Genomic DNA, 26,680 nt, shown 5'->3' with positions numbered 1-26,680 from the left:
CTCATTTATTACTCTATAGAGAATAACATCATCCGCAGAAAGCCTTACCTCTGATTCCATTCCTTTCCTCAAATCATTAATGTATATAAGAAAACATAAAGGTCCAATAATACTGCCTTGAGGAATTCCCCTCTTAATTATTACAGGGTCAGGTAAAGTTTCACTTACTCTAATTCTCTGAGATCTATTTTCTAGAAATATGGCAACCCATTCAGTCACTCTTTTGTCTAGTCCAATTGCATTCATTTTTACCAGTAGTCTCCCATGATCCACCCTATCAAATGCTTTAGACAGGTCAATCACGATTATTATTATTATTTGTATCAATTTAGGAAGGCTCGGCTTGTGCCGGTAACATAATGGGCTGACTCGGCCTAAGCAAGGAGTCACCCTCTTGATTATGAAACTACAGGTACATATATGTACAAATATTTACAACAGAAATAATTACAACATATACATTTATACAATAAATACAAACAACTTCAGACTTCTTATGTCCCCGTTTTGGGACTCTGTTCTTCAGTATTACTGGAACTGCGAACTGGAACTTCATGCTGTTTGGCGTGAGTCAGAGGAAAAGTCGTTCCTAGGAACTTTCTCACAATGTGGCAGGTGCTCAGGAGGGTGGCTTTCTGTAGTTCTACGTATGTGTGATGATGCAGGTTTAATGCGGCCAGAGAGCTGTGCAAGCATTTTGGAATAATACCGGTACATGATATTACTATTGGAACTGTGGTGACTGATTCTAGTTTCCACAGGCGTTGTATTTCTATTGCCAGTTCTGTGTATTTTGATATCTTTGTGGCTATTGTTGTTTGCAGATTGGAGGTATTTGGACAAGCAATTTCTATAAGGGATGCGGATCTTTTTGATTTATCGATTAGAATAATATCTGGCCTATTGTTGCTGAGCGTGACATCGGTTATGACTTCTCGGTCCCATAGTAGTTTATATGAAGAGTTTTCGAGAATGGGTGGAGGTGTATATTTCCAATATGCAGTTGATGACTGAAGAAATCCACATTTTACAGAAAGTTTCAGGTGAATGATTTTTGCTACCTGATCATGTCGGTGCTTATAATCGGTGTTGGCCAAGTGTGGGCAACCAGAGATGACGTGCTGTATGCTCTCTGTAGTTCTGGAACAGCGGCGGCAGTTGTCTGAGACAACTGTTGGATCCTTCATGATAAATCTACGGTAGTTCCGTGTAGCAATTACTTGATCTTGGATGGCCAGAACAAATCCTTCTGTTTCTGGGAAAAGACCGGAGTAGGTCAACCAAGCGTGCGACGCAGATTTGTCGATATGAGGTTGATCCAGTTCATGGGGGTATTTCCTGTGAAGAGGTTTTTGCTTCCACATGGCCATATTCATCTCTTTTGTAGGTGGGGTAGAAACAGGCATTTCTGGCGACGACAGATTGAGAGGTGTATAGTTTATATCGGCTCTGCAAACAGCATGATGAAGACACGATGTATCAGGTCTCGAGTGGAAATATTCTCTTAGACTTGATATCAGATTGCTATGTAAATTGACAATGGATAAGAAGCCCCTACCACCTTCTGATCTCGGGAGTGTAAGACGTTCGGTTGCAGATTTAGGATGGTGCATATGGTACCGGGTGAGTGAAACTGCTGTTTTCGTTTGTAACTGCTGAAGTTCTGTTTGGGTCCATTTTATGATACCAAAGGAGTATGTGAGCAGTGGTACGGCGTACGTATTGACTGCTTTGGTAAGATGTTTAGCTGTTAGTTTTGATGATAGTACCTTGTTGAGACGCGTTATATATTGCTGCGTGACATTTCTCTTGATGTCGGGGTGTTTCATACGAGTGCTCTGATGAAAACCGAGGTATTTGTACATTTCTTCTTCCTCCAGCTGTTGTATGGATTCGTCGCTTAAACTCAAAGGTGTCCCTTGTGCTGAGTAGGATCCTCTGATGACAGTTTGGGTTCTGCATTTGTCCAATCCAAACCGCATGCCTATATCTGAAGAAAACGTCTTGGTAATTGAGAAGAGATGTTGGAGATGGGGTTTGGTAGAGGCATACAGTTTAATGTCATCCATATAGAGTAGGTGGCTGATTTTGAATAGCTCTTCTCGCTTATTCTTAATGCTAAATCCATACCCACTTGTGTTCAGTAGGTAGGATAGTGGATTTAATGCCATGCAGAACCATAATGGACTCAGTGAGTCCCCTTGGAAGATCCCTCGTCGTATTGATATGGGTCTTGTTGCAACACTGTAGTTTCTTAGAGAAACGTGAAGTGAGGTGTTCCAGTCTGCCATTACCGTCTTAAGGAAGTGAATGATTGAGGGGTCAACTTTATATAGTTCCAGAACATGTATGAGCCAAGTGTGTGGTACTGAATCAAAGGCCTTTTGGTAGTCAATGAAGCACGTGTATAGGTTCCTGGATTTATGGTGTGCTTGTTCCAGGACCACAGTGTCGATAATCAGTTGCTCCTTGCACCCCTTGGTATTCTTCTTGCAACCCTTTTGCTCCTCGGCAATGATGTGGTTTTCCTCGCAGTGTTTCAGAATTCTGTTGGCTATTATAGATGTAAATATCTTATATAGAGTAGATAGACATGTTATAGGCCGATACTTCGCTGGATTTTGCAGATTTTCATCCTTTGGTTTCAGATTTGTGATGCCAGTGCACAGGAAAGCTGGGAATGTTGCCGGGTTGTCTAAGAATTTCTGGAAATGTTGAGTCAGAAGGAAATGAGTACATGTAAATTTCTTGTAGTAATAATTGTGTATACGATCAATGCCTGGGGCCTTCCAGTTCTGCAGTTTCTTGATGCTCTGTTGTATTTCTCCGATCTCAACAGCCTTGGTTGCCATATGCTTCACTTCATTACTTCTATCTTTCAGTTCACTGATCCAATGGGCTTCCGCATTGTGCTCTATTGGGTTCGACCATACTCCCGACCAGTAGCTGTGAATTTTTTCTTCGCTGGGCGTATTTCCATCTTGTGCTGCATCTTGTGTTCTTTCGTTCAGATTGTTGTAGAACTGTTTCTCATTTCTTTCGAACATTGCGTTCTGTGATTTTCTCTCTGTGGTGTTTTGGTATCTTTTGAGGCGCTTGGATAATGCGGCCAACTTTTGCTTCATGGTTTCGAGGGTTTCTTGTAGTACTGTGCTTCCAGGTTCCTCCAGACTCTGCCTTGAACTGATTTTCAGAATTCGAATAATTTTGTTATTTAGGCGTTTCCCTCTGACTCCATTCTTATATTGCTGCAGGCGATTTACATCCTGGCGGATTTGGATGATGCGTTCTTTCAGGCGTTTTGCCCAAGGTGGTTCTCTCAATTTTTTCTTGACAGACTTATTGTTAGGCAAAAATGGCTTCCCATTGTTCAGTCGTACTGCGGCAAGTGCTGCACAGTATATTGCAGTATGTACTTCAGGGAACGTCTGATGTTCTTTCAGATATTCTGGCAAGACTTTCGAATTAAGATCTTCAATGATTTTTGCAAACTTTTTGGATGATTGCTGCCTTGGCAGTATGAGTCTTTGTGTGGGATCGGTACCAGAATATTCTAGAAGGGCCTTGTAGAATTCAACATGTGTCTTGTCATGGAGGTCAGAGTTATCTGAAAGTATCACTTCGGGAGTACTTGTATGTACTGTTATATCAGTATCAGGTGGACTGTTAACCGTTGAGTCAGACTCGGTACTTTCAAGATGTGGAAAGAGTTCTTGTGTTACTTCTTGTCTGATTCTACTAAGAACAGGACCCGGGATCAAATTGTTCTTGATGATTGATCTTCGTTGATCTGCAACGCGCTGTTCAGTAACTTTCATTGTTGGGTACTGATTTGTAAAGGCTGCGTGTAGTTGTTGCCTATATCCTGCAATTTCAGTTTCAAGACGAGTTATTCGAAGATATGCCCGCATGATAAATTCATTCATATCATTGTTCCATTTAATGCGTTTTTTGGGCTTACTGATACGAGAGGTCGTACTTGGCACAAAAGCACTCGCACCAGGTGCGGTATGATAATCAGGTTCTTGTGTTCCGCCATGATCGTCTTGAGCTACTGTAGCTTGTTCGGGTGACCCGATGGGAGGCCAGCAGCTTACGCTCCCACCACCACCGGCTCGCATGCTGTCATCTCTAGCGGTGGCTCCAGAGATGCCCTGGCGTACCCCAGGCAGCGGCATTTTCCGAGGCACAGTTTTAGAACTCTTCATAGTTGATTTTTGCTTTTTATAACCTACAGCCAGGTGATGTGATGTTCAGCCGCTCCATTGGAGACAGACGCTGACCACTTTGCCGCTTGCTGCAAGTCAGACGCAAAGTGGATTTGGGTCGGTTCTTCCGCCCTCTCTGCTATTGGGATATGTCCTCTTCTGCCGTTGAAGCCGTTGACCATTTTTTCTGACACCTCAGTTGATCCGCGGGTGCTTATTTGGCGAAGCCTTATTCGCACCTGTCCTGCATATCTACAGGAGCTTCCCCTATCAGCCATTGGGACGCGCCGTGTCGGGGTTGAGGGCCCCCACCCCAGTGTCTTACGAAGGGTTATGCCTAGCTCTTACTAAATTCAGAGCTAAACACCCACGTAAGCTGACCGGGCATGGTTATTATTATTATTATTATTATTATTATTATTATTATTATTATTATTATTATTATTATTATTATCCTACCAGTACTACAAATGAATGGGCATTTTGAGAATGTTTGTGTTACATCAAGATTTTGATACCAACAACTTTATACTTTTTATTATTTGTTATTCCAGGATCCAAAGATGACTGACTGGTTGTGGGAAAAGAAAGAAAGTGAAGAACAAAAGGAGATATTTTTGCAATCCCGGAAAGACAAATTTAAATATAGCAGCACTGAGGAACAAATTCGGAAGTATCTTCAAAAGATGGTAAGATTATAACTCCAAGAACTGTGCCTAGGTTTGATCACAAAGCTGAAGGAATGACTGACACTTTTCTTTTCTTTCTTTTCAATTTAATCATTAAAATGGGTCAAGCTATTTAATAGATCACAAAATGGAAATAGTAAATAGTAGACTTTAGTTGTGGAAGTATAGTCTAGCTTGATGATATGTTACTGATTCCAGATATGGAGTCAGTGTGACAGCTGCATGGCAAAGTCATTGGCAGGCTTGGTTCAAATCCTGGTCAATGGATGCTCAACAATGGAGCATTGACCACATAAAATATTGACTGGATGCAGCCATGAGTTGCCCTTCAGTCATGCTTGTACTCAGCCTTATTTTCAGCCTGACACTTTTGTATCAAAAAGTTTATAGAATCGTGCTCAATTCAATACACAAAAACATTGTTATTATTTAGGGCCTCCCAGAAGTAGAGTTCTAAAATTGGGTGATGCATTTAATAATTATCATCAGAAGTAGAAAATGAGCCTAAAATCACATTTCTAACTGATCCATATGAACTGTCTACAGTCTACTGAAATTCAAATACCAAAAATGGAAAAGATGGAGAACATTCTGAAAGGAGGTGTTGTAATTTAAAGGATTTTAAATACTTATAAAGACATGAATTTCCATTGTTAGTGAAAATAAAAGCAATAGATGGTGAGGCATCACAAGTAGGCCTAGTGATCATTTAGAGAATTAGAATACAAACTTCAGCATCGTTCCATTTTCTTTCCCACATTGGATTTTGCTAGGTCCTGTATTGGCATGATATGAAGTTGAGAGGGACAATAACACATCCTGGAAGACAGAGGAATGTCAGGAGACTATTCAGTGTTGTTTGAGGTGTTTTCTTTTCTGAAGCAGTTCACTGAGGAAGTAAATCCCCTCAGGAGAAAATAATTATTTCTTAATGTGTGGATCATTGTTTGTAGTTGTATAAATCTGTGCAAACTCATCTTTAATTCTCAGTTCATCTTGTGGACTTCACAAAAGCTTATAGCTAGAGCCCTGCATGGATATACAAAATATTATCCACATCCGCTCTGCATCCGCACTTCTTCATCTGCATCCACATCTGCGAATGGTTATCTGCAGATATTGTAAATGTTTAAGTACAGTCTATTACACCCAAGGTATTGAAATGGATTGATCTGTTAACATAATACAACAAGCCTGACACCTGGCACCAGAACCGCTACACTCACAGGCTTATGAGGGATTTTCTGTTGTGACAACTACCGGCGTATTGACCTTTGCTCCTTCCATTAATGACAGGCAGGAGCCAGTTAGGCTTAGGTCAGATTTACGGTTTTATGGTTTCAGGGCTCTTCTCCCATACCAGTGTCAAAGGTCACCTAACGACAATCAAAAATAAGAGTATACCTGAGTGAAAATCAATAAACAAGATTATTTAGAAATTATCGGCAAGATTATCCGCACTGCCATACAGTTTGCATCCACTAACTAACACGAGTAATACGAGTAATTGAGGAAAACACTGTTAGCCACAGCTGCTAGGATCAGATATCGGAATACACTGTCAGACAGCTTTAAAAAAAATAGGGATGTGTCCAACGAAAGGAAGAGCTTTCACCAACACTGTTTAACCTGTTTCTGGATAAAGTGGTGAAACAGGGGAGACAATTGAAGAAAACCATGGGAATTGAAGATGATCAAAGACTGGTATAAAATTAAACACAACACCATAGTGGACTGCCTAACCTTTGCAGTAGACATAGCATTGGTACGCGAGAAGGAAGAGAACACAATGGCTACGCTGGGAAATGTAGCCAAGATTGCAAGGAAGATTGCCATGAAGATAGCTTACAATAAGATCAAGAATTGAATGCAGAGACAGGCTGGAAGATAGGAGGCCAAGTGACAGAGAGTGTTGACAGCTTCCAGTACCTATGTGAGAACATAACAGGTAAACTACAGAACAATAAGAGTATGGCAGAGTACAACTACTGCAAAAGCAATTGATAGTGAATCTGCCACCTGGATGACAGAACTAAATGCATATTAGTGGTGATTGATTGATTGATTGATTGATTGATTGATTGATTGATTGATTGATTGATTGATTGATTGATTGATTGATTGATTGATTGAAATAAGATGAAGGAACTTGTCAGAAGAACTGGGTTTGGTGAGGAGAGACCCCACCTCTTTGAAGATGGCAGTATGTGAAGAGGTGATGATTGTCCCTGTTTTTTTGTTTTTCCAGGTTTGTTCTTTGTAGCAGCAATTGACGCATTAAAATTAAAAGAAAGAAAATTTAGAACATTAAATACAATTTAGAATCATTAAAAACATATCACAAAATCAAATTTAAACAAGGTAACATACATGGAAAACTAACGCCAGGATGTGGACAGCAGAAGGAACACTATGAGGTTGTGGATCAAAGGACTTTTAGGGCAACAAAAGTGTAATGGTCTATAAAGATGATGTGTGTGTGAATGTATTTAAATTGATTGTTTTTCATTAGAGGGACAATATTAATTTGCATAACATGTGTGATTCTTCTTACGCTTAATAGAAACTCTCCTCTTTCTGTTTACAATATTTGATAAACCAGTTTATTCCTATCAAAATTAACTATCATTCCACTCCATTTTTGTTCTTAACTCATGGTTTACCCTTCTTTCTTCTTAGGTAACAGATGAGGAGATAGGCCTCGATAAATACCAGTTAATGACATCTGTCTCAATGCCTGTGCTTGATCGAAGAGAAAATGCGGTATGTCAACTTCATATAAAGCATGTTTGTACACCTAATCATGTTTCACTGGCAATTCTAATACTTTTTTTGTATATCAGAGAGGCAATTTGGTTTTAAAATGTTATGTTAAAATTTAATGATACAAAAGTCAGTTTTATTATTCTTGAAAATTTACGGTATTTGCAGTGAAGTAGTTTATAGGTTAATCTATGAATTTGTTTCGTATTTTTTTGTGATATTACTTCTCCTCTCTACAGAACATCACCGAATGGACCCTCATAAATCAGGCGATTTGGGTTCAAAAAATCAGAGAGGTAGCAAGAAAAACAATAAATTATATTTTTGTAGCAGTTCTTAAGTGGTTTTGTGCGTACTGTAGAGAACTAAAAGATATCCTTATGGTTTAGAATTAGATATTAACCTGTTAGAGTTCTATTTACTTTTAGCAGCAGTGGAGCAATGAATGATATAGATGCCAAATAAACATTGTACTTTGATTTTTCTGTACTAGCAGTTTAGTAGAGTAACTGTAAGAAATACATCTAAAATATCCATTAATTAAAGCAATTGGTTTCCTTGTAATACAGCACCACATGATGAGCTCTCTATTTAAAGGCTAATGTAGTTACTTCTTATACCTTGTGTGTGTGTGTGTAGAACATGAAGTGTTATTAGAGTCCACAGACAATGTCAATATTTTCTGTCTTATGTTTTATGTACTGCCATGTTCAAATTGTTCCAGAAAAAAATATTTTTTAATTGAACGTACTTAAAAATTAGAAATAAAAATGCTGAGGTGGAGTGGTGGATACAATAACAAGCAAAAACAAAACAAAACACACCAAGATTAGAAGGACTTTAACCCATTCGAATCACAATAAATGGCTACATTGTTGACTGTGGAATCAGTTGCCTGTAGTTTGAGGGTAGCTGCCACACAAAAACATGCATGAAATACATAAACTAATGCAGATAATTCACTCAAATTTGCCATTGAAGGTTATCACTTACCCATTCTTCATTCCTTGACTGACTGCTGGCTGTGGTACAAATGTAACGTTTGAAATCATTTCAAAAAGAGTTGATCTGTTTATTCTAAAATCATTGCAATTTCAGATGGTGGGTGAACTATACATATTTCTGAAACTCCGCTGTAGCCACATATATATCAGAATTATCGTTGTTTTTCTCCGATTTCCTATCACTACAGTTCTTTTGTCTCACCGGCCGCGCGCGTTTGGAAGAACCTGGTGCGGCACTTTTACTCTCACTTTCTTCAATATTCTGCTCACTTCAGTAACTTTCACTGTTGCTATCACTATCCTCGAACTCGGATTCATTTTCCAAAAAGTCATTATTGGCATAATCGCCATCTAAAGCAATGTCTACAAGCGCCTTCAATCTCTCGTCAATATTACCATGAAACCGCTTCTAATGCATAATGAACACTGAATACTGATGAAAATAAACTGTTATTCAACAATTACAGTGTCACACAGAAATACAGACAGCATTGTTTACCAACAGTACATGCCTCTAGTTCCTTACAGTGTGTTCTATTAGAAATTATATTGCAAAGGGAATGTATTATATGAAGATAAGTGAGGCACTGCATCGTTGTGAGCTGAGCTCGTCATTTGATTCATGTGCCAAAACACCGCGTGCGACCACAGCTCGTCATACGATGCTAATGGGTTAAAGGACGACTCACCAAGTTAGTTGGCTTCATGGCATGAGGCATGTAGCTTGCATGGGACTTGCATCCGGGAGATAATGGGTTTGAACCCCACTGTTGGCAGCCTTGAAGACGATTTTCTGTGGTTTCCCATTTTCATGCCAGGCAAATGCTGGATAATCTAATCTAATTCCTATTTCTCCTCATGGAGCAAAGGGCACCTGGGAACGGTCTCCATTCGGTATGTTGTGCAGCCAGATCTTTTCCCAATATCAAGAAGTTCCTTTCCAACTGTTCACTTCCAAGTGTTTCTAGGTCTTTCACGCTTCCTCTTCCTTCTTGGATTCCATTCTAAGACCAATATTTCAACTGCTCTGTCTTGTTTTCTTAATGTGTCCTATCCATCCCCACTTTCTTTTCCTTATTTCTATATCAACTGGTTTCTGCTGATTGGTTTCTTTCCATAGGTTTTCATTTGTTATCACTTCTGTCATCTTATATAGGTGACACAGACAGTGATTCACGAACACTTGGAATTGGTGTGCAATTTGTTTAGTGACCTTCCATTATTAACAGTCATAAAGGAGAATGGACTTCATGTTGGTATCGAAAAGTTGGATCCCCTGTGAGTGGGGGACGCAGATGAAGAATCACTAATGGTATCCTCTGCCTGTCGTAATGGGCAATTGGGATGATAACATTAGAACCATTAGTACCATTACCTGCAGAACACCATGGGTTGATGTTACTTGCGACTAGTACCACCATGCGAGGAAAACCATGTCTACATTACAGAGGAGCAGTACCATTATGCAAGAAATGCTACGGGTCTGAGCATTGTTTGTGAAAATGGTCATCGTGTACATTCCACCGGTTGGTTCCACTGTGTTCAGAATGGGCCTGCGTTACCTTTATGAGAAACACCATGGGTCTACTTTGCCTGTGAACAGGAGGAACACCATAGTTCTATTTTAACAGTGATTAGTACCATTATGAGGAGCCACTGACCTGGATTTTGGACCTCCTTGTATAATAAGTATCATTACAGTAATTAAGGCATTGTGAATTTGATCCACTGATTGTTTTTGTTTCACGAGAAATTTTTCCTCGTGATTCATTTTAGATTCTTGTCAATGGATACATTTTGAAGTTTTAATTTTAATTCCGTTGCACCTCATACCATTAGGGGCCAATAATCTACCTGTTAGACCCCTTTAAACAATGATCATCACCATCATCTTCAGCACAAGTTGGATCTTGTTCTTTATGTGATAGATTAGGGTATAGTAGAACACTCTCCAGATTCAAGCCTTGATGTCGTCCTCTGCACTGCCAGTCTTTGTCATTGTGATCAGGTAGACAAAAGAAAAGAACTCTTCTTCGCTTTCCCATGACAGTGTAGGGCCCGTTACTTTGCACACCATTCTCCATTTGGTCCTGTCAAGGGCATCATCAGGTCTGACACCTTCATGTCTTCCTTCAGACGATCAAAGCCATCGTTTCTTGGGATGGCTGTGTGGTCGGTTTCCTTCTCGGTTGCACTGAACAGCTGTCTTAGCAATTGCTCGATAGTCTCTTCTCATGACATGTCTGTACCATCTGAGGTGAGCTACTCGTATTTTGTCCAAAATTGGTGCAACTGTCATCTATTGTCTGACATGGAAATTTCTGATGTGGTCAAGTTTCATATGTCCTAATGACCAACAGAGCATTTTGATTCCCATTCCATGGAGGGCTTGCTCAGGTCTTGTTGAGGCTGGTGAGCATTCTGAACCACAGATAGCAACAGGTCTAATCATGGAGTATAAGGTAGAAAAATGAACTAACTTCCTGGATTTGGTTTCCAGGTATGGTGAGCTGGTTGTTTACCCTACCATTGGTTCTCATCCCCTGTGTCTTTTCAGCATTTATTTTAAGGCTGACAGCTGCCACTTCTTGTACTAACTCTTAAAAGCTTCCCCTTCATATGATATAGATGTTGATTTATTTCTAATAGGGAAACCAACATATTTGTCCTGAATGAGTAAATTAATAATACCAATATAAATAGTCCGTTATTGGACATTATAAATTTTTCTTGGTTTTCCTATTGGGAATCAACATTTATAACATCTGATGGCCAGGCAGGCATCAATTTTTGATAATGAGACAAAGTCTCTCATAGTGCATTGGAACTGCTGGTGGCTGCAAGTAGCCTACGTAGTGACCTCTATGGTATGCACTACCCATGCATCTTGGTGGGTGTACTATTTACCAACTGATGAGCCCAACTTAGCACACTGGGGCAAAATGCTGGCAACCAGGAATGAGTTAGCTGGAAAATTTATATGTCCAATAACGGACCATTTATATTCGTATTATAAATTTACTCACTCGGGATAAATATTTTAGTTTCCCTATTGGGAATCAACAACTATATCATCTGATGGCCAGGCAGGCATCAAATGAGACAAAGTCTCTCATAGCGCATTGGCACTGCTGGTGGCTGCAAGTAGCCTACGCAGTGGCCTCCGCGGTATGCACTAGCCATGCCTCTTGGTGGGTGTGCTATTTAACAACTGATGAGCCCAATTTAGCATACTGGGGTGAAACGCTGGCAACCAGGAATGAGTTAACTGGAAAATTTATAATGTCCAATAATGGACCATTTATATTGGTATTCCCCTTCATATCTTGGGTAGTAGACAGATGTCATCAGTGAAGTCCAGGTAGTACCACTATATGCTGAACACCACAGGCCTACGTTGCCTGTGATTAGTACCACCATATAAGTGACACCGTGGCTCTCAATGTATATGAGTTAGAATAATGTAGGAGATAGGACTCAACCTTCAATCAATCAATCAATCAATCAATCAATCAATCAATCAATCAATCAATCAATCAATACTGATCTGCATTTAGGGCAGTCGCCCAGGTGGCAGATTCCCTATCTGTTGCTTTCCAAGCCTTTTCCTAAATGATTTCAAAGAAATTGGAAATTTATTGAACATCTCCCTTGGTAAGTTATTCCAATCCCTAACTCCCTTTCCTATAAATGAATATTTTCCCCAGTTGTCCTCTTGAATTCCAACTTTATCTTCATATTGTGATCTTTCCTACTTTTATAAACGCCATTCAGACTTATTTGTCTACTAATGTCATTCCACGCCACCTCTCCGCTGACATCTAAGATGCTTGTAATAGGCTCTGTTACATTTCCTTAATGGATGATTTGACGTTCATATACTTCATAGCCTGGCCTGGTATCAGGGATTTTTGAGCTACTGCCAGCAGGAATCTAGGCTACCCCTATCATGGAAAGCAGGTGCTTTCCATAGCTGCTCCTAACATGGAGAACAGACGCTAACTCTCATACATGCCTGTAGTTATAGACAAATACCTTTTACTTTACTAGGATGCCACTTCCATCATCCACAGTGTTGCATATTCCAGCTTCTCCACCGTTGCTACCATTGTGGTCTTCATTCATAACCCTGAGCTGGGGCCCTCCATATTTATGACTCCTGGAGGGAGGGTGTACCATTATTATAAAGCCCCCAGAAGTAGGGCTGCCTGTTGGTCCGCAGGCTCATTTGCGAGGTATTTTCACCAGCCCACATTTCTGTATATCCACCACCTGGGGATCATTTTCCCCAGAGTAGAGGATTGATAGGCTCCGCCAAGGTCGATGGTCGATGGGCAACCATGGGCAACCAAAGCAGCGCTGGCATGACACAGTGAATGCGGATACGAAGACTCTGGACTTAAGACCACACGATGCCCAAGACCGTGCAAAGTGGCGAGCCAAGATCAGAACAGCAGAGGAAAAATGCTAGGAAGAAGAAGAAGAAGATCCTTGATAGATCTCAGGGATTATGTTGGAGATTTTATCTGGAATGCCGTATTCATTGATTGTATTCCATATTGTGTTCCAGTTCACAGAGTCAAATGCTTTTTCAGAATCTGCAAAGGGTGTGCTTTCTTCTAGAATGATGCATTCCGTCCTTCTTTTGTCATTTTTGATAGCCTAGCACTGCTTCACATGTATCGAGCAAAACATCCTTTGTCTTATCCCATATTGTTTTGATGTCTGAATCTGATACAGGAGGTAGTGCAGATTTTGGGGCCATCCCTTAATTAAGGCCACGATCGCTTGCTTCTCAGTTCCAGCTCTCTCCTATTCCAATGTGTGTCTGAGTTGGTGCAACATAAAACAACTAGAGAAAGAAAGAAAGAAAGAAAGAAAGAAAGAAAGAAAGAAAAGGCAACTGCTACCAGAGAAGTTGGCAGAGAACCAATTGTGCCAGTATGGACTTGTCATGAGGAGGTGGAACAACTCATAATTCGCCAGTTCCTAGACGTCCTAACAATAGCATGTGGAATCATGCAGTCAAGCTTGATAACAAAGACGACCTAAAAATAGCCCAGTACATTCAACTACTACACAAGACTGTAGGTGCAGAAGACTGACTGAATGAACAAACAAAGAAGAAAGGCTAGAGCAAAGATGACGACTGAAAAATGAGTGTGGTCTTTTTCAGAGGTAAAAATATTTCCAATGATGTTTCCATCTTTAGAAGCAGTCTCGGAATGCTGTTTCCAGTATTACCACAGCTTCTTCTGCAAGTTTTGTCTGCTCTCCTCTGCTATTGCAAATCTTTGTTCTTTCGATGTGGACATCAAGTTTAAAATAAAATGAAGACTTCAGGGCAGACTACTGCAGCCAGACCCACCGCGCAGCACTTCGAACCCACGGGCTCCGGCAGCCCAGCCCGTGCAGTGCCTTTCTCTTTCTGACGCGGCAGCGTACTGGCCCACAGCACTGGGCTCATACGGCCCACCGCAGTCCACCGCACTGGGCGGGCTCCAGGGAATAACCTTAAGTAGTTCTCCACAATAACATGTGCGCTGTGTACAACGAAATGTTCACGTCACGCTACTATGCGGATCATTCACTGTACGAATTCCGTACGCTACTAACATATTGCAAAGTAGGCTAATTGCATTTTGAAATTAAACGGTAGATATTTCTCCTGCACTATAATAATAATAATAATAATAATAATAATAATAACAATAACAATAATAATAATAATAATAATACTAATAATAATAATAATAATAATTGAAAACAAACAGAAACTTTATTTTAAACTAATATTCATTTGCAATTGAAAACAAGTTAACTGAAAATGAATCTAAATAACGTGAAGCATGGGGCCTCATTTGCGTGTAACTTATACTACAATACAAACTGAAATGACGTGCAATATGCCAACGACAAAAACAAACCTGAACATTACTTTTAATTAGTGTGAGTAGTTTATTGGTCACTGATAATTGGTGGCGGAATTGCTGTGAATGAAAAGGAGGGCATCAACATTGTCGGGGTGTAGATGAGACCGTCGTGCGCTGAGAATGACGCCCGCTGAACTGAAATTCCTCTCTGAAGCTGAACTTGACGCTTGTATACATAATACCTTTTTAGCGATCTGGTGAAGTTTCGGATAGTTTTGTCCATTTGTTCTCCAGTAGGATGCTATATCTTCTTCCATTCCACAATTTTGCCTTAAATATCTTTCCAGCTCATCTGTTGGAATAGGACTATCATCAACGTCAGCCCACGAAGCAAACTTCATTACTTTGGCAGGTTGTGGCATAGTCGTGGAGTTTGATGACCCCGGAAGATTAGAATGGTCGTCATTCATGAACGTCTCGTCCATCATAAGGCTTTTTACCTAAAAAATGGAAGAGAAAAATCAAATACGTCGCTATATAAGTCGGCATCTCGTTTTGTTTTTACCATTTGCTTTACGTCGCACCGACACAGATAGGTCTTATGGTGACGATGGGATAGGAAAGGCCTAGGAATCGGAAGGAAGCGGGCGTGGCCTTAATTAAGGTACATTTGCCTGGTGTGAAAATGGGAAACCACGGAAAACCATCTTCAGGGCTGCCGACAGTGGGACTCGAACCCACTATCTCCCGATTACTGGATACTGGCGGCACTTAAGCGACTGCAGCTATCGAGCTCGGTAAGTCGGCATCAGAGGGCGTTGTATGAGGTAAAAATATTACGCAAACAGTGGCTGCTAGTAGGTGAGAAGGTGTAGGAATTGGTACGTATTGTATCAACTCTTACGCTATTTGCACGCAAGAAATGTGGAATTAGTTAGAATCAAAGAAAGTACTTATACATCTGATTTTTGAACAAACTACTATCCTGAAGAACACATAGGTTAATATTCAAATTAGTGCATCACGTGCCTTACCTCCGCTGTTACATCACACCTTTCATTGTCAGGCATCGTTTTCAGATGGCGAAATGGTGCCCACAGAAACGTTGCTACCTTATGGTACTTGTGAATGATGAACTTCTCTTCCATATACAATTTGATGTGGTTCCGCAAAAGTTCTATTTCAGAAGCCTCCCCGGTATTAGGTTCCTGAGTCAGATGCTGTAGGAGCGTCATTTTCCATGGTAAGACAAGGTGCAGTGTGGGTGACTTCTCGCATTCCAATTCTTTTGATGCTTCCTTGAAGGGCTGTAAAATAGGCTTACATAAGATGTGTAATAAATTCACCAAATGGAAAAAATTTAAACTGCCCGGTATTACTAATGGCAAATCAAAAGAATGTAGAAGGCTACATAACAAAATACATACCTGAAGGAGTGCGATCACGTCGTTCAACAGCTTGATATCGATTCCATCCATATGATTTGTCTGTCCTTTTTCAGCTAGTTTTTCCCACAAAGCCGAATACTGACATTGCACAGATTCTAGCATAGTTAAACGAGTGTTCCAGCGAGTGTCATTGGATTGTTGCAATGATTTTTCAAGAGCGTTCAATAGGCCACTTTGTTTTACGTATGTAACAAGTCCTTTCATCGCAGACATAAGGGTATCAATGTGAGGGCAACGAACTGATATAAACTGAGGATTGAACGCATTTCGTAGCACCGTGTTGAGCATATGACAGGCGCAATTCAGCCTCGTATAATCACACAGTGCGGCAATTATGTTGGCACCCTGATCAGTTGTAAAAGGCACGTCTTTAAGTACGGTCTCGGTGACACCTAGGACCCTAAATCGTCTCACCAATTCTCTTTTAATATTATCACCTGTTTTAGGCTCGTCTGGAAACCTGGTCGTGAACAAGACACGAGACTTGAGTTCCCATTGAACAAAATAAGAAATCGTGCACGTTAAGTAATGGTTCCTTTTTGCGCTACATGTCCACATATCTGTGGTGGCTGCGCATTCCCTTCTACTTATAAGGTCGAGTACCTCCGGCATAATTGAATCCCGTAGACGTTTAGCACTTTCTGCTATGTGTCGGAAGACGGTTGTTGGATGAGGTATGATATCTGTTACAGATACCTTTCCATACACCGATCCAGTGTCAACCAATGTCTGAGCGAGATCCAGAAAGCCATCACCTCCAACTGTCTCATACGACCTAAGTCTCGAGCACACAAAGCAACACATTTAGCAACAATCAAGTCCTGGGCAGGTTTAGGAAGGCGATGTTCTTTTACGGGAGATGATTTGTTGTTAGATACACACGGATGATGGGAAATGTGCGACGTACCTGTCAACCCTTTAGTGTGTACATACAGTTCACCGCAGATCGTGCAGCACACAAAATTAACGTCTCTTCCATCACTGTCAACAACAGGCTTGAATACCGACCAAATACGACTTCTAAGGTTAGGGTCCGGTTCAGAAGTCTTGTATTGTCCGGTTTCTAGTTTTTCTTTCACTTCACGTTTTCTTGCCACGGTTTCTTTTCGTTTGGAACCACACTCCGCACTCATTTCCAATAACAGGATAGACGGGCGAAGTCAAACAGAAAAGCACAGCAGACCTGATCGTCTCCACTCTAACGTAAGACAACGCACTCCGCTAACATGCAGTACACTGTACACATCGAAGCAGTCAGCCCATAGTACTACCACAGCGCTGCCCTTGGCTCACCGCGTACGCACGACATAGCACTGCCCAGCCCGGCCCGTGCGATGACGTCACGGCCTTCGTATGTTCGAGCTTTGGAAAGCCCATTGCCGTTTATCACCGAAGCAGCTCATGGGTTGGACCGCTCCGCAGGACTCTGCTTCAGGGACCAGATCAAGAGAATACAGTCCACGAACATACTACGCTGGCATAGCAGGGGAGAGGTGATACTCCCAGGTGGCAGATAGGGGGATCCTAACCGGCTTGCTGGCGGACTTGGGCAAAATAAAATAGCTCTCGCGGACCAAACCCACAACCTCTTGTGGATGAGAGACACAGACGAAGAATAAACCCACGGTATCCCCTGCCTATCGTAAGAGGTGACTAAAACGAGCGACTAAGGGATGATTGAATTGGAACCATGAAAATACTTGTGATTAGTACCATCACACGAGAAACACCACAGCTCGGGATATTGCCTGTGATTAGTATCTACTATGTGAGGAACACCACAGTTCGGGATATTGCCTGTGATTAGTACCCACTATGTGAGAAACACCACAGGTCGGGATATTGCCTGTGATTAGTACCCACTATGTAAAAAACACCATAGGTCTGCATTACCTTACTGTAATAATAATAATATAGAAAATATACATGTTAAAACTAAAATAATATTTACATATATAAGCTGATAGTCATTAATACAATGGAAGTCATTTTTGTAATAAGGTGTACACCTTAGTAATTATTATAATTAAAAAGAATGACATGTTAAAAGAAAATTTAATTTTTGTACTATACTGTATATTTTGTAGTAAAATATAATTATCAGCTTTTGATCTGTCATATGTTTGACATGCTAAAAGAAGTAAACAAATACTTAGTCATAAGTTGCTCCTCGCGAGTATATACAATAGAATGTTAAGAATATTCTAGTAGGGCTTGAACTTGGGCTTAACAGAAGAAGAATTTTAATACACTGTCCAATGTAACCAGAATAGATAAATTAAGTTTACATATCACTGCAGGTTGATATTGACAAACAAAGTGTTCATTGGAAAGTTCTTTATATTGGATTGTCCCATTTACAGTATATGTTTATGTATATTGTATTAAGATGTGACACATCTACCATCAACTTGGCACCCAAGGTGAGTTTTCTATTCTTTTAGCGACACTTTTTCTGGTTTTTTACATAATTCTAATTCGCGTCTTACCCTTCTTATAGGTTCCGTCTTGGTTCGAGACCTTTCTAGATCAACATCTGTATTTACAACTTGCTTCATAAGATCCTTCTTTCATGCATCGTTTCAACAAGAACCTCGGCTATTTTACAGTGTTCCACTCCTAGGCTAATAAAGGCTTCCATCATAACTTTTACTTCTTCCTGTTATATCAGTATCATTTGCAAATGTCAGTATCATTTCCATGGCTAAATGGTTAGCGTACTGGCCTTTGGTCACAGGGGTTCTAGTTTCGATTCCCGGCAGAGTTTGGAATTTTAACTATCATTGGTTAATTTTGCTGGCACGCTGGCTGGGTGTATGTGTCATCTTCATCATTTTATCGTCATCAGGTCACTTACGGGCGTCAAATCAAAAGACCTAAAAATACTAAGCTTTCATATCTAGAGTTCTGTCTTCAAAGAAGTTCACTTGCACTGTTCTTATATTTTGGTAATACATTGGATCTTCTTCCACTTAAAGATTATGTGTATTGGTCTTAATGTCTAATACTGATGGTGAGAGACTTCATTTATATAACTTTGTATTTGTGCTGGTGAGCACATATTGGTGAAATGTTTGTGTAGTAAAATGAGAGTGGTTAAAATTTCCTGATTAAATTTCGTGCATGCAAAGTTGTCATAGTATTGGAGTAAAATGGATAAAAACTTGTTCCACTCTAAAAACAAATGCTTATTGACAGAGTCTATCATCTTGTTGCTTGCTGGTTGTTGTTGTTGTATAGTTGGATTAGGTGAGAACATCCCTTAATATACAGTGGATGCTTAAATTGTGAGCTGTTGTTAGCAGGCTTCTGGTTGTGTGGGATGTCTAAAATGAGAAAGAGAGGTAGTGTTAGAGAATGTCTATTGAGTATTGTGGGTAAGTGAGAAATATTTATGTGATTTACTCTTTTGTTTGTCAGGCTAGTTACTTGTAGTCCTGTTGCATACTGCTCTTCATGCGGCGAGGGCTAATGTTCGGAGCAGTCGAGGGGAAGGTGGGTGGGATGGGGGGGGGGGGGGCGCTTGGAGGACTTTTAAGTAAGGTAATAGTTGCATCATCTAGAATATTGAGCAAAGTATGTTTGGAAGTTATTTCCAGAATTTTCATATCGCCTTCAATATCAGAAAATTTGTATTTTGATTCTGCCATGTGTTGCCCTATAGAAGAAAATCGGTTGTATTTAACAGCACGAATATGTTCAGTGTAACGAGTAACAAAACTTCTGCCATTTCGTCCTACATAACTTCCTTTACAAGTGATACATTCTGAATTGTTGTATTTATAGCTTTTGTTGTGCCAGGTTGAGTGGCTCAGACAGTACAGGCGCTGGCCTCCTGACCCCAGCTTGGCAGGTTCGATCCTGGCTCAGTCCGGTGGTATTTGAAGGTGCTCAAATATGTCAGCCACACATCGGTAGATGTACTGGCATGTAAAAGAAGTCCTGTGGGATTAAATTCTGGCACTTCGGCATCTTCAAAAGCAATCAAAGTAGTTAACCATAAATGCATAAGTATCCAAAATGAAAAAATTACTAGCATTATTTAAAAATTCACTGAGTGCTTTAGGTCTCTTTTTTTTTCAGATGTCCTTATAGTTGTTAAAATTTTTAACATTTTGTTTGATTTCAAAGCATATTTATTGTGAAAAATCGATGATCAGTATGATCATCATCAGGACAACATGGCTTACTGATATTTTTCTAGTCACATATTTTTTTAAAGTAATAAACTGTGGCCTCTAAGTATGCTTCATTTATAGTAATTTCTCAGTTGTTCATAAAACTGCAGGGAATATTTCCTTGTTGATATGACAATATAGTATTTGTTTTGTGTTGATTTCGTCTATTTTTTCATTGCTTGAATCGAGTCTTGTAAATTTCTTAATTTTTTGAGAATTATAATGAAGAATGTTTAAATGTATCTGCAGCAAAAAAATGTTACTAATCACTGAAGTCAAAATACTTTACTTGACTTTCTTACATGATGTGGCTCCTAGCATACACCTGATGAATAGTACCAAGGAAACAAAAAAAAAAAAATTCACGATTCACATTGAACCATATTTACATCTTCTACTCCTCAAGAACTGAATTTCACTTGGGCCAATGACCTAGTAGTTAGGCCCCTTTAAACAACAAGCAAGCGAGCACTCATTTCACTCACCTGGACTCCATTAATACACTGGTGGTAAAAGATCCAAACACCACGAAATAAGGAATACAGAATATGGAAATTTTGCAAATATATTTGTCAAGGTAACATAATTTAATTGATTAAAGGTACAAGACTACAGGTAAATATCTGTGCAAGGAAACCCATCGCAAATGTGCCTGCCGGGCTGAGTGGCTCAGACGGTTAAGGCGCTGGCCTTCTAACCCCAACTTGGCAGGTTCGATCCTGCCTCAGTCCGGTGGTATTTGAAGGTGCTCAAATACGACAGCCTTGTGTCGGTAGATTTACTGGCACGTAAAAGAACTCGTGCAGGACTAAATTCCAGCACCTCGGCGTCTCCGAAGACCGTAAAAGTAGTTAGTGGGACGTAAAGCAAATAACATTATTATTATTATTCAAATGTGCCATGCTGGTCCATTAATAACCGATGTGATTGCCTGACTGTTCAAAGCAGGCATACAAACGTGCATGCATTACGTCGTACATGTGCCGGATGTCAGCTTGTGGGATGAAGTGCCATGCCTGTTACATTTGGTCGATCAATACAGGGACAGTTCATGCTGGTTGTGGATGATGCTGGAGTTGTCGCCCAATGATGTCCCATACGTGCTCGGCTGAGGACAGATGTACACATCTGCAGTCAGGGTGCATGGGATAATAACGAGAGTGCTCCTGCTGTCATAGGAAATTGCTCCCCAGACCAGAACTCCTGGTGTAGGTCCAGTGTGTCGAAGCCACAGACAGGTGGAATGCAGGCATTCACCTGGCCTCCTTCTAACCAACACACGTCCATCACTGGCACCAAGGCAGAACTGGGTTTCATCGGACAACACAACGGACCTCCACTCCATCCTCCAATGAGCTCTCGCTTGACACCACTGAAGTCGCAGTTGGCAGTGGTTTGGGGTAAGTAGAATGCACGCCGCAGGGCCTCTGGCTCGGAGCTGTCCTTTGAGTAACCGATTTTGAACAGTTCGTTGCGTCACTGTGGTGCCAACTGCCCCTTGAATTGCTGCTGCAGATGCAGTCCACTGCACCACAGCCACACGCTGAATATGGCGGTGCTCCTTCTCGGTAGTGCCACAGGGATGTCTTGAGCCCCGTCTTCTTGTAAGCGTACCTTCTCGTGACCACTGCTGCCAGCACGCATGCACAGTGGAGGCATTCCTGCCAAGTCGTTCTGCAATAGCGCGGAAGGAAAATCCACCTTCACGTAGCCATATTCTACGGTCTTCGTTCGACCGCAGTGAACTGTTGATACTGGCTTCTTCGTCGTCATAAAGGCATTCTTGACCCACTCACAGTCACTCTGTCCAATCTCACAGGTAACTAACGCTCTTGCACAGTATTTAAAGCAAACCTGATGTGCAACGTCATGGGGCTGCTACTAGCGCCACGCTAATGCGATTTGCGGGAAATTTGAATCAACATCATCTTTCAGATGTGTAAACATGCCTACCAATGTTCTTTGCACAACCCCTCTTGGTATTTGGATATTTTTTTCTGCCAGTGTATATCTTATTTATTCAAACCTCTGATGCATGGGTTATTATTGGAATATCGAAGGTACTACATGTAATAAGTTTTCTTCTCTGGGGTACATCTAAAACACTCAAGAAATAATTAGGTTTGTCTTCCCCATTCACAGATCTCTTGTTTATACATCTTGCTGTATTATACTTCCAAAGTATTTAAAAACTTCCCACTTTCTTCAATTCTTCCCCTCCGAGCAGTATATCTACTGTTGATCCATCTGTCTGTCTGTCATAGAAGCTCACTTTTCCTCATATTGAACTTTACCTTATACTCTTCCACTTCCACTACCCATGCTGCTGCTGCTGTTGTTCTTAATACTCTATACCTTAACATCAATGCCATTGAATTCCTTGTGTCATCATTAGAGGATGTTTCAAAGTGGTGTATTAAAAAGCTTCTGCAAGACAAATTCCATCACCTGGGCATTAAGACTGTTATCAGTTAAAAACAAATAACATTATCTTAAAACATAGACTTTCATGACCATTAATAACATTTTGGGGATATTAGGTCATGTTACAACTGTTGTAGGCTGACATGTATCGATCTTGCTACCAAGATCATCTTAGTTCTTTAACAATTTATTACAAAGTGTCTTAAATGTCAAGGAATAGTACTGAAGAGGAGGAAAACTTTGTAATAAAATGTTATTCAACTAAGCATAGCTGTCAATACAGAAAGCATGAAATGTATATCCTGTGGTAACAAGATCATCTTCAGAGCATTGCTCTTTAATACTTCATACCATAACATCATTCGTAAACACCATTGCCTTCCTCACTTTGCTCTGAAGGCGATCTTGATAGAGAGATCGAAACACATCATCCAACAATAGTCCTAACACAACCTAATATCCCCCAAACCCTATAATGTTAAATAACTTAATATTTAATCCCTTCGGTATAATTTCCTGTAGACTCCGAAATAGTCTGTTGGTTCATAATTAAGACCAGCTTAGATCAGTGTCTGAACACTTGACAGTTTTCATCTTTTATTCTGTCCTTTTAAATCTCTTACCCTGAGCTCAATACCTGGTACCCTTTCAGTCAATCAATCAATCAATCAATCAATTAATTAATTAATTAATCAATCAATCAATCAGTCAGTCAATCATCACTGACCTGCATATAGGGTTGTTGTCCTAGTGGATTGTTTATCTAGTTTTTTTGTAAATAAAATATAAGCAAATATTTGGCCCTATTTTTCTCTTGAATTTTAATTCTATATTCATATTACAATCCTTATCACCTATCCCCTAGAAAGCATGAAGTATACTTTCCAATCTTTTTCCTCTGCCTGATGAAAACTTACAAGATTGTTATTTTGTCATACTTTATTGCCCTGTACATTGTTTTATTGGCTTCTTGCCTCCATAAGTGGGTTCTTTAATCCTCTCTTTTGTTTGTTTTTTCTTCCCTAGGCTGACAGCATTTTCTTTCTTTACAGTGTCATACACTATTTGCTGCGATCATGTGGTGCTGTAGAAAGTTTTTAATTCTGTACACTTAACACCACTACATATTCCGATTTCTTATGTTAATAAACTGCCGAAAATGCAGTTGCCAGAAATCAAAGGAAAACAATCATCACCTGAATTCTTATTCTAGTTCATATAACATGCACTGGTTGTGTTGGAGCATTATCTTGTTTGCAATGTTCTAAATTGTTCTTCAAGTAATATCTCACTTGGTAATTGTTAGTATGGCAGCTGTTTTCATGGAGTATTTGGGTACCGTACATGTTGCAATCTAGAAATAAGAACAAGGAATCCAAAAAGTATGCTTAATGGGGAATACAGTATATAGATACCTTGGTACTCTTCATCAGTATCAGGCTATGTGCCAAAATTTACTGTCACCAGCACTTAGGTAAACTTGGCTCAAGCAAATGGGGAGCCCATCCAACTTTGTTAAGAACCTCAGCTCTTGCTCTGAGTTTTTCTGCAGCTGAGTATGCGTGTCCTGTATGGTTTAGGTCAGCCCATACGAAGCGGGTGGATGCAGCCCTTAATGAAACATGTAGAATAGTAACTGGGTGTCTGAAACCTACTCCCACTGACAAACTCTACTGCTTGGCTGGTATTTCTCCTCCAGACATTCGGCGAGAAGTGTTTGCAAGGCAAGAGAGGTCGAAGGTGGATCTCACAAGCAACCACCCGTTATTTGGACATCGACCTCCACCCAGAAGACTGAAGTCCAGGAAAAGTTTCCTCAATGTCTCCAAGGCTCTGGATAAACCAGCAAGAACAGCACGTTGTGATATGTGGCGAGCAAAAATTGAGCATCTTTCTGATTGGATGGTGCCTTCTGAATCTCCACCCCCTGGTCATCATTTGGAATGGACAACCTGGAAGGCACTTAATCGTTTGAGGAGTGGAGTAGGTAAATCCAAGGATAACCTTAAAAAATGGGGTTATCTGAAAGATCAGTCAGACTTCTGCGATTGTGGGGAGCAACAAACTACCCAACACCTGTATGACTGTCAGTCCTGCCCTGTTCGTTGTACACTTCAAGACTTGATTCAAGCCACTGAAGAGGGAACTTTTGTTGCCCATTTCTGGGCAGACATTGTGTGAAACATGTTTTGTGACATAAAATGTATTCTGTTTTATTTGTATATAACACCTTATTTATATTTTTAAGTTTCTCAGCACTCTGACACGAAATAAATAAATAAATACTTAGGTGCTCATTTCTATCAGAATACTGAATATGCTCACTTATACTCCACATTTCTACTTCAATTTCTTTTTTTAACAACAGGCTAAAAAAAGTTGAAAGTTAAACATTTATTTGGTTCAATTGCATTAAATCTACTGTAGGATCCAAAATTAAATTTAAATAGTCGGCTGTGTTGTACACTTGGTTAGGCACCTACCCAAGGCTGCAGGATTGAATTTTTTGTTTTCATAACGTTTTGGCCTCGTAGAACCAGCCTTTCTGGATTTCCAGTACTCCTTCATCTTAATACTTTCAACACTATGGCCGTTCAGGATACGGGCGCACTGCTTTCCTGGTTGTGGACGGCGCCCGTTTACCATACGGGCGTGATTTCCTTGCGTGTTTATATGCAGCTGCACATATCTCGTATGGTTCCCGTCCCTTGCTTGGAGGTAATAGTTTATCTAGTATTCACTAGAATGCAGCTGTTATCAGGAAGTTCAAACTGAAACGATAAAAAGGGTAGTTTATCCTTGTCATGACGATGATGTGCTGGGTGCTGAGCGCACCGTATTTGTCGTGCTGTCAGCTGTTACTGTACAAACATATCCTCACGCCGGCTCACTGATAGCAATATCTTGGATGTTTTATCGGGAGCAGCGAGTTCAGAAATAGATGACATATCAAGTGATAGTTCGGGCAAGATTTTTGTTTGTTATGTCGCTTTCCAATGCAAGTTTTTAGCTGCATTATTTTACAAATGATACAAATGATAGAAATACTTCAATTCTCCAGAAATTTGGGCTTATTTTTTCATTTAGATGAAGAGACGCAGGCTCATGATTCACTTGTACCGTGAAGAGAAAGTAGATGGTGGTGCAAGGAGTGTGAAGTTGGACTGTGCATAGCCCACTGTTTGCAGGGCTACCATACCAGAAACAAACTATTCATAAATAGGTAAATTCTGTATTTGAAATGTAATTGCATTTATTTGTGGCTTAAGTAGCCATATTAAATGACACATTTTTCTTGTTTGAGCAAGCTTATTGGTATAACTTGAATGTAAAAGTTTTTTCTGTACACTTTTCATAAGACTACTATAATTAAATAACTTCCAACATGTACTTCCTGCCACCATATCTGCATTATCTATATAGGCTATTATTATGATGGGCTCACCACACCCAAAGGCATTTTATACCTACTGCCAGGTTCAAACTTAGGCTGCCCCTAACATGGAGACAGACGCGTTTCGTAGCCGCTCCTCTGGAGTACAGACGCTACGGTTTGCCCCTTCCACCATTTCCACCATAGTGAAGTTCATTTTCTCCACCGCAGATGCTGTTGAGGACTTCACCCATAACCCAGGCCAGCGGCCCTCCATATTTATGACCGCTGGGAAGAGGGTGTCCCAGTATTTTAAAGCCCCCAGGAATTGGGCTACCTGTTGGTCTGCGGGTTGTATTGGGTATTTCAACCAGGCCTACATACTGTAGGGGCCCCCTATTTACCACCTGGGGATGCGCTCTGTAGGGGTCAGGTTCCCCTGGTTACTTTCGGAAATGCAAATGCAAATGCAAGGAAGGAGAGGCTGCGGACGACCACGATTGAAATGGAAGGACGCAATCCAACGCAGTATTAGAGAAAGAAACCTGGACTGGGACACAGTGTTGGAGGAGGAGTGGTGGTGGGAAGACTGAAAAAAGTCGAGAGGAACCGTATTTGCCCCTACCCGGCTACAGCTAGATAATGGGAAATGATGATGATATACTTCCTGATTAACATCTTCGTTTTGGATGGCTGACACTTTCATATGACACAAAAGTC

At 40.4% G+C, this 26,680-nt stretch overlaps 1 protein-coding gene across 1 annotated transcript in view; it reads left to right on the top strand.

The window, feature by feature from the left end:
- The window catches only part of stj (straightjacket), a 303,422-nt gene that overhangs the window by 48,757 nt on the left and 227,985 nt on the right, over positions 1 to 26,680 (top strand). Inside the window, exons 9-11 of the mRNA XM_068227342.1 lie at positions 4,763 to 4,897; positions 7,577 to 7,660; positions 7,900 to 7,956. Coding sequence (XP_068083443.1) covers positions 4,763 to 4,897; positions 7,577 to 7,660; positions 7,900 to 7,956 — 276 coding nt within the window. The remainder of the gene's footprint in view (positions 1 to 4,762; positions 4,898 to 7,576; positions 7,661 to 7,899; positions 7,957 to 26,680) is intronic.

Source organism: Anabrus simplex, chromosome 4 (assembly GCF_040414725.1).
Source record: "Anabrus simplex isolate iqAnaSimp1 chromosome 4, ASM4041472v1, whole genome shotgun sequence".
NCBI classification, from domain to species: Eukaryota; Metazoa; Arthropoda; class Insecta; order Orthoptera; family Tettigoniidae; genus Anabrus; species Anabrus simplex.
This window is presented reverse-complemented; position numbering and strand designations above follow the sequence as displayed.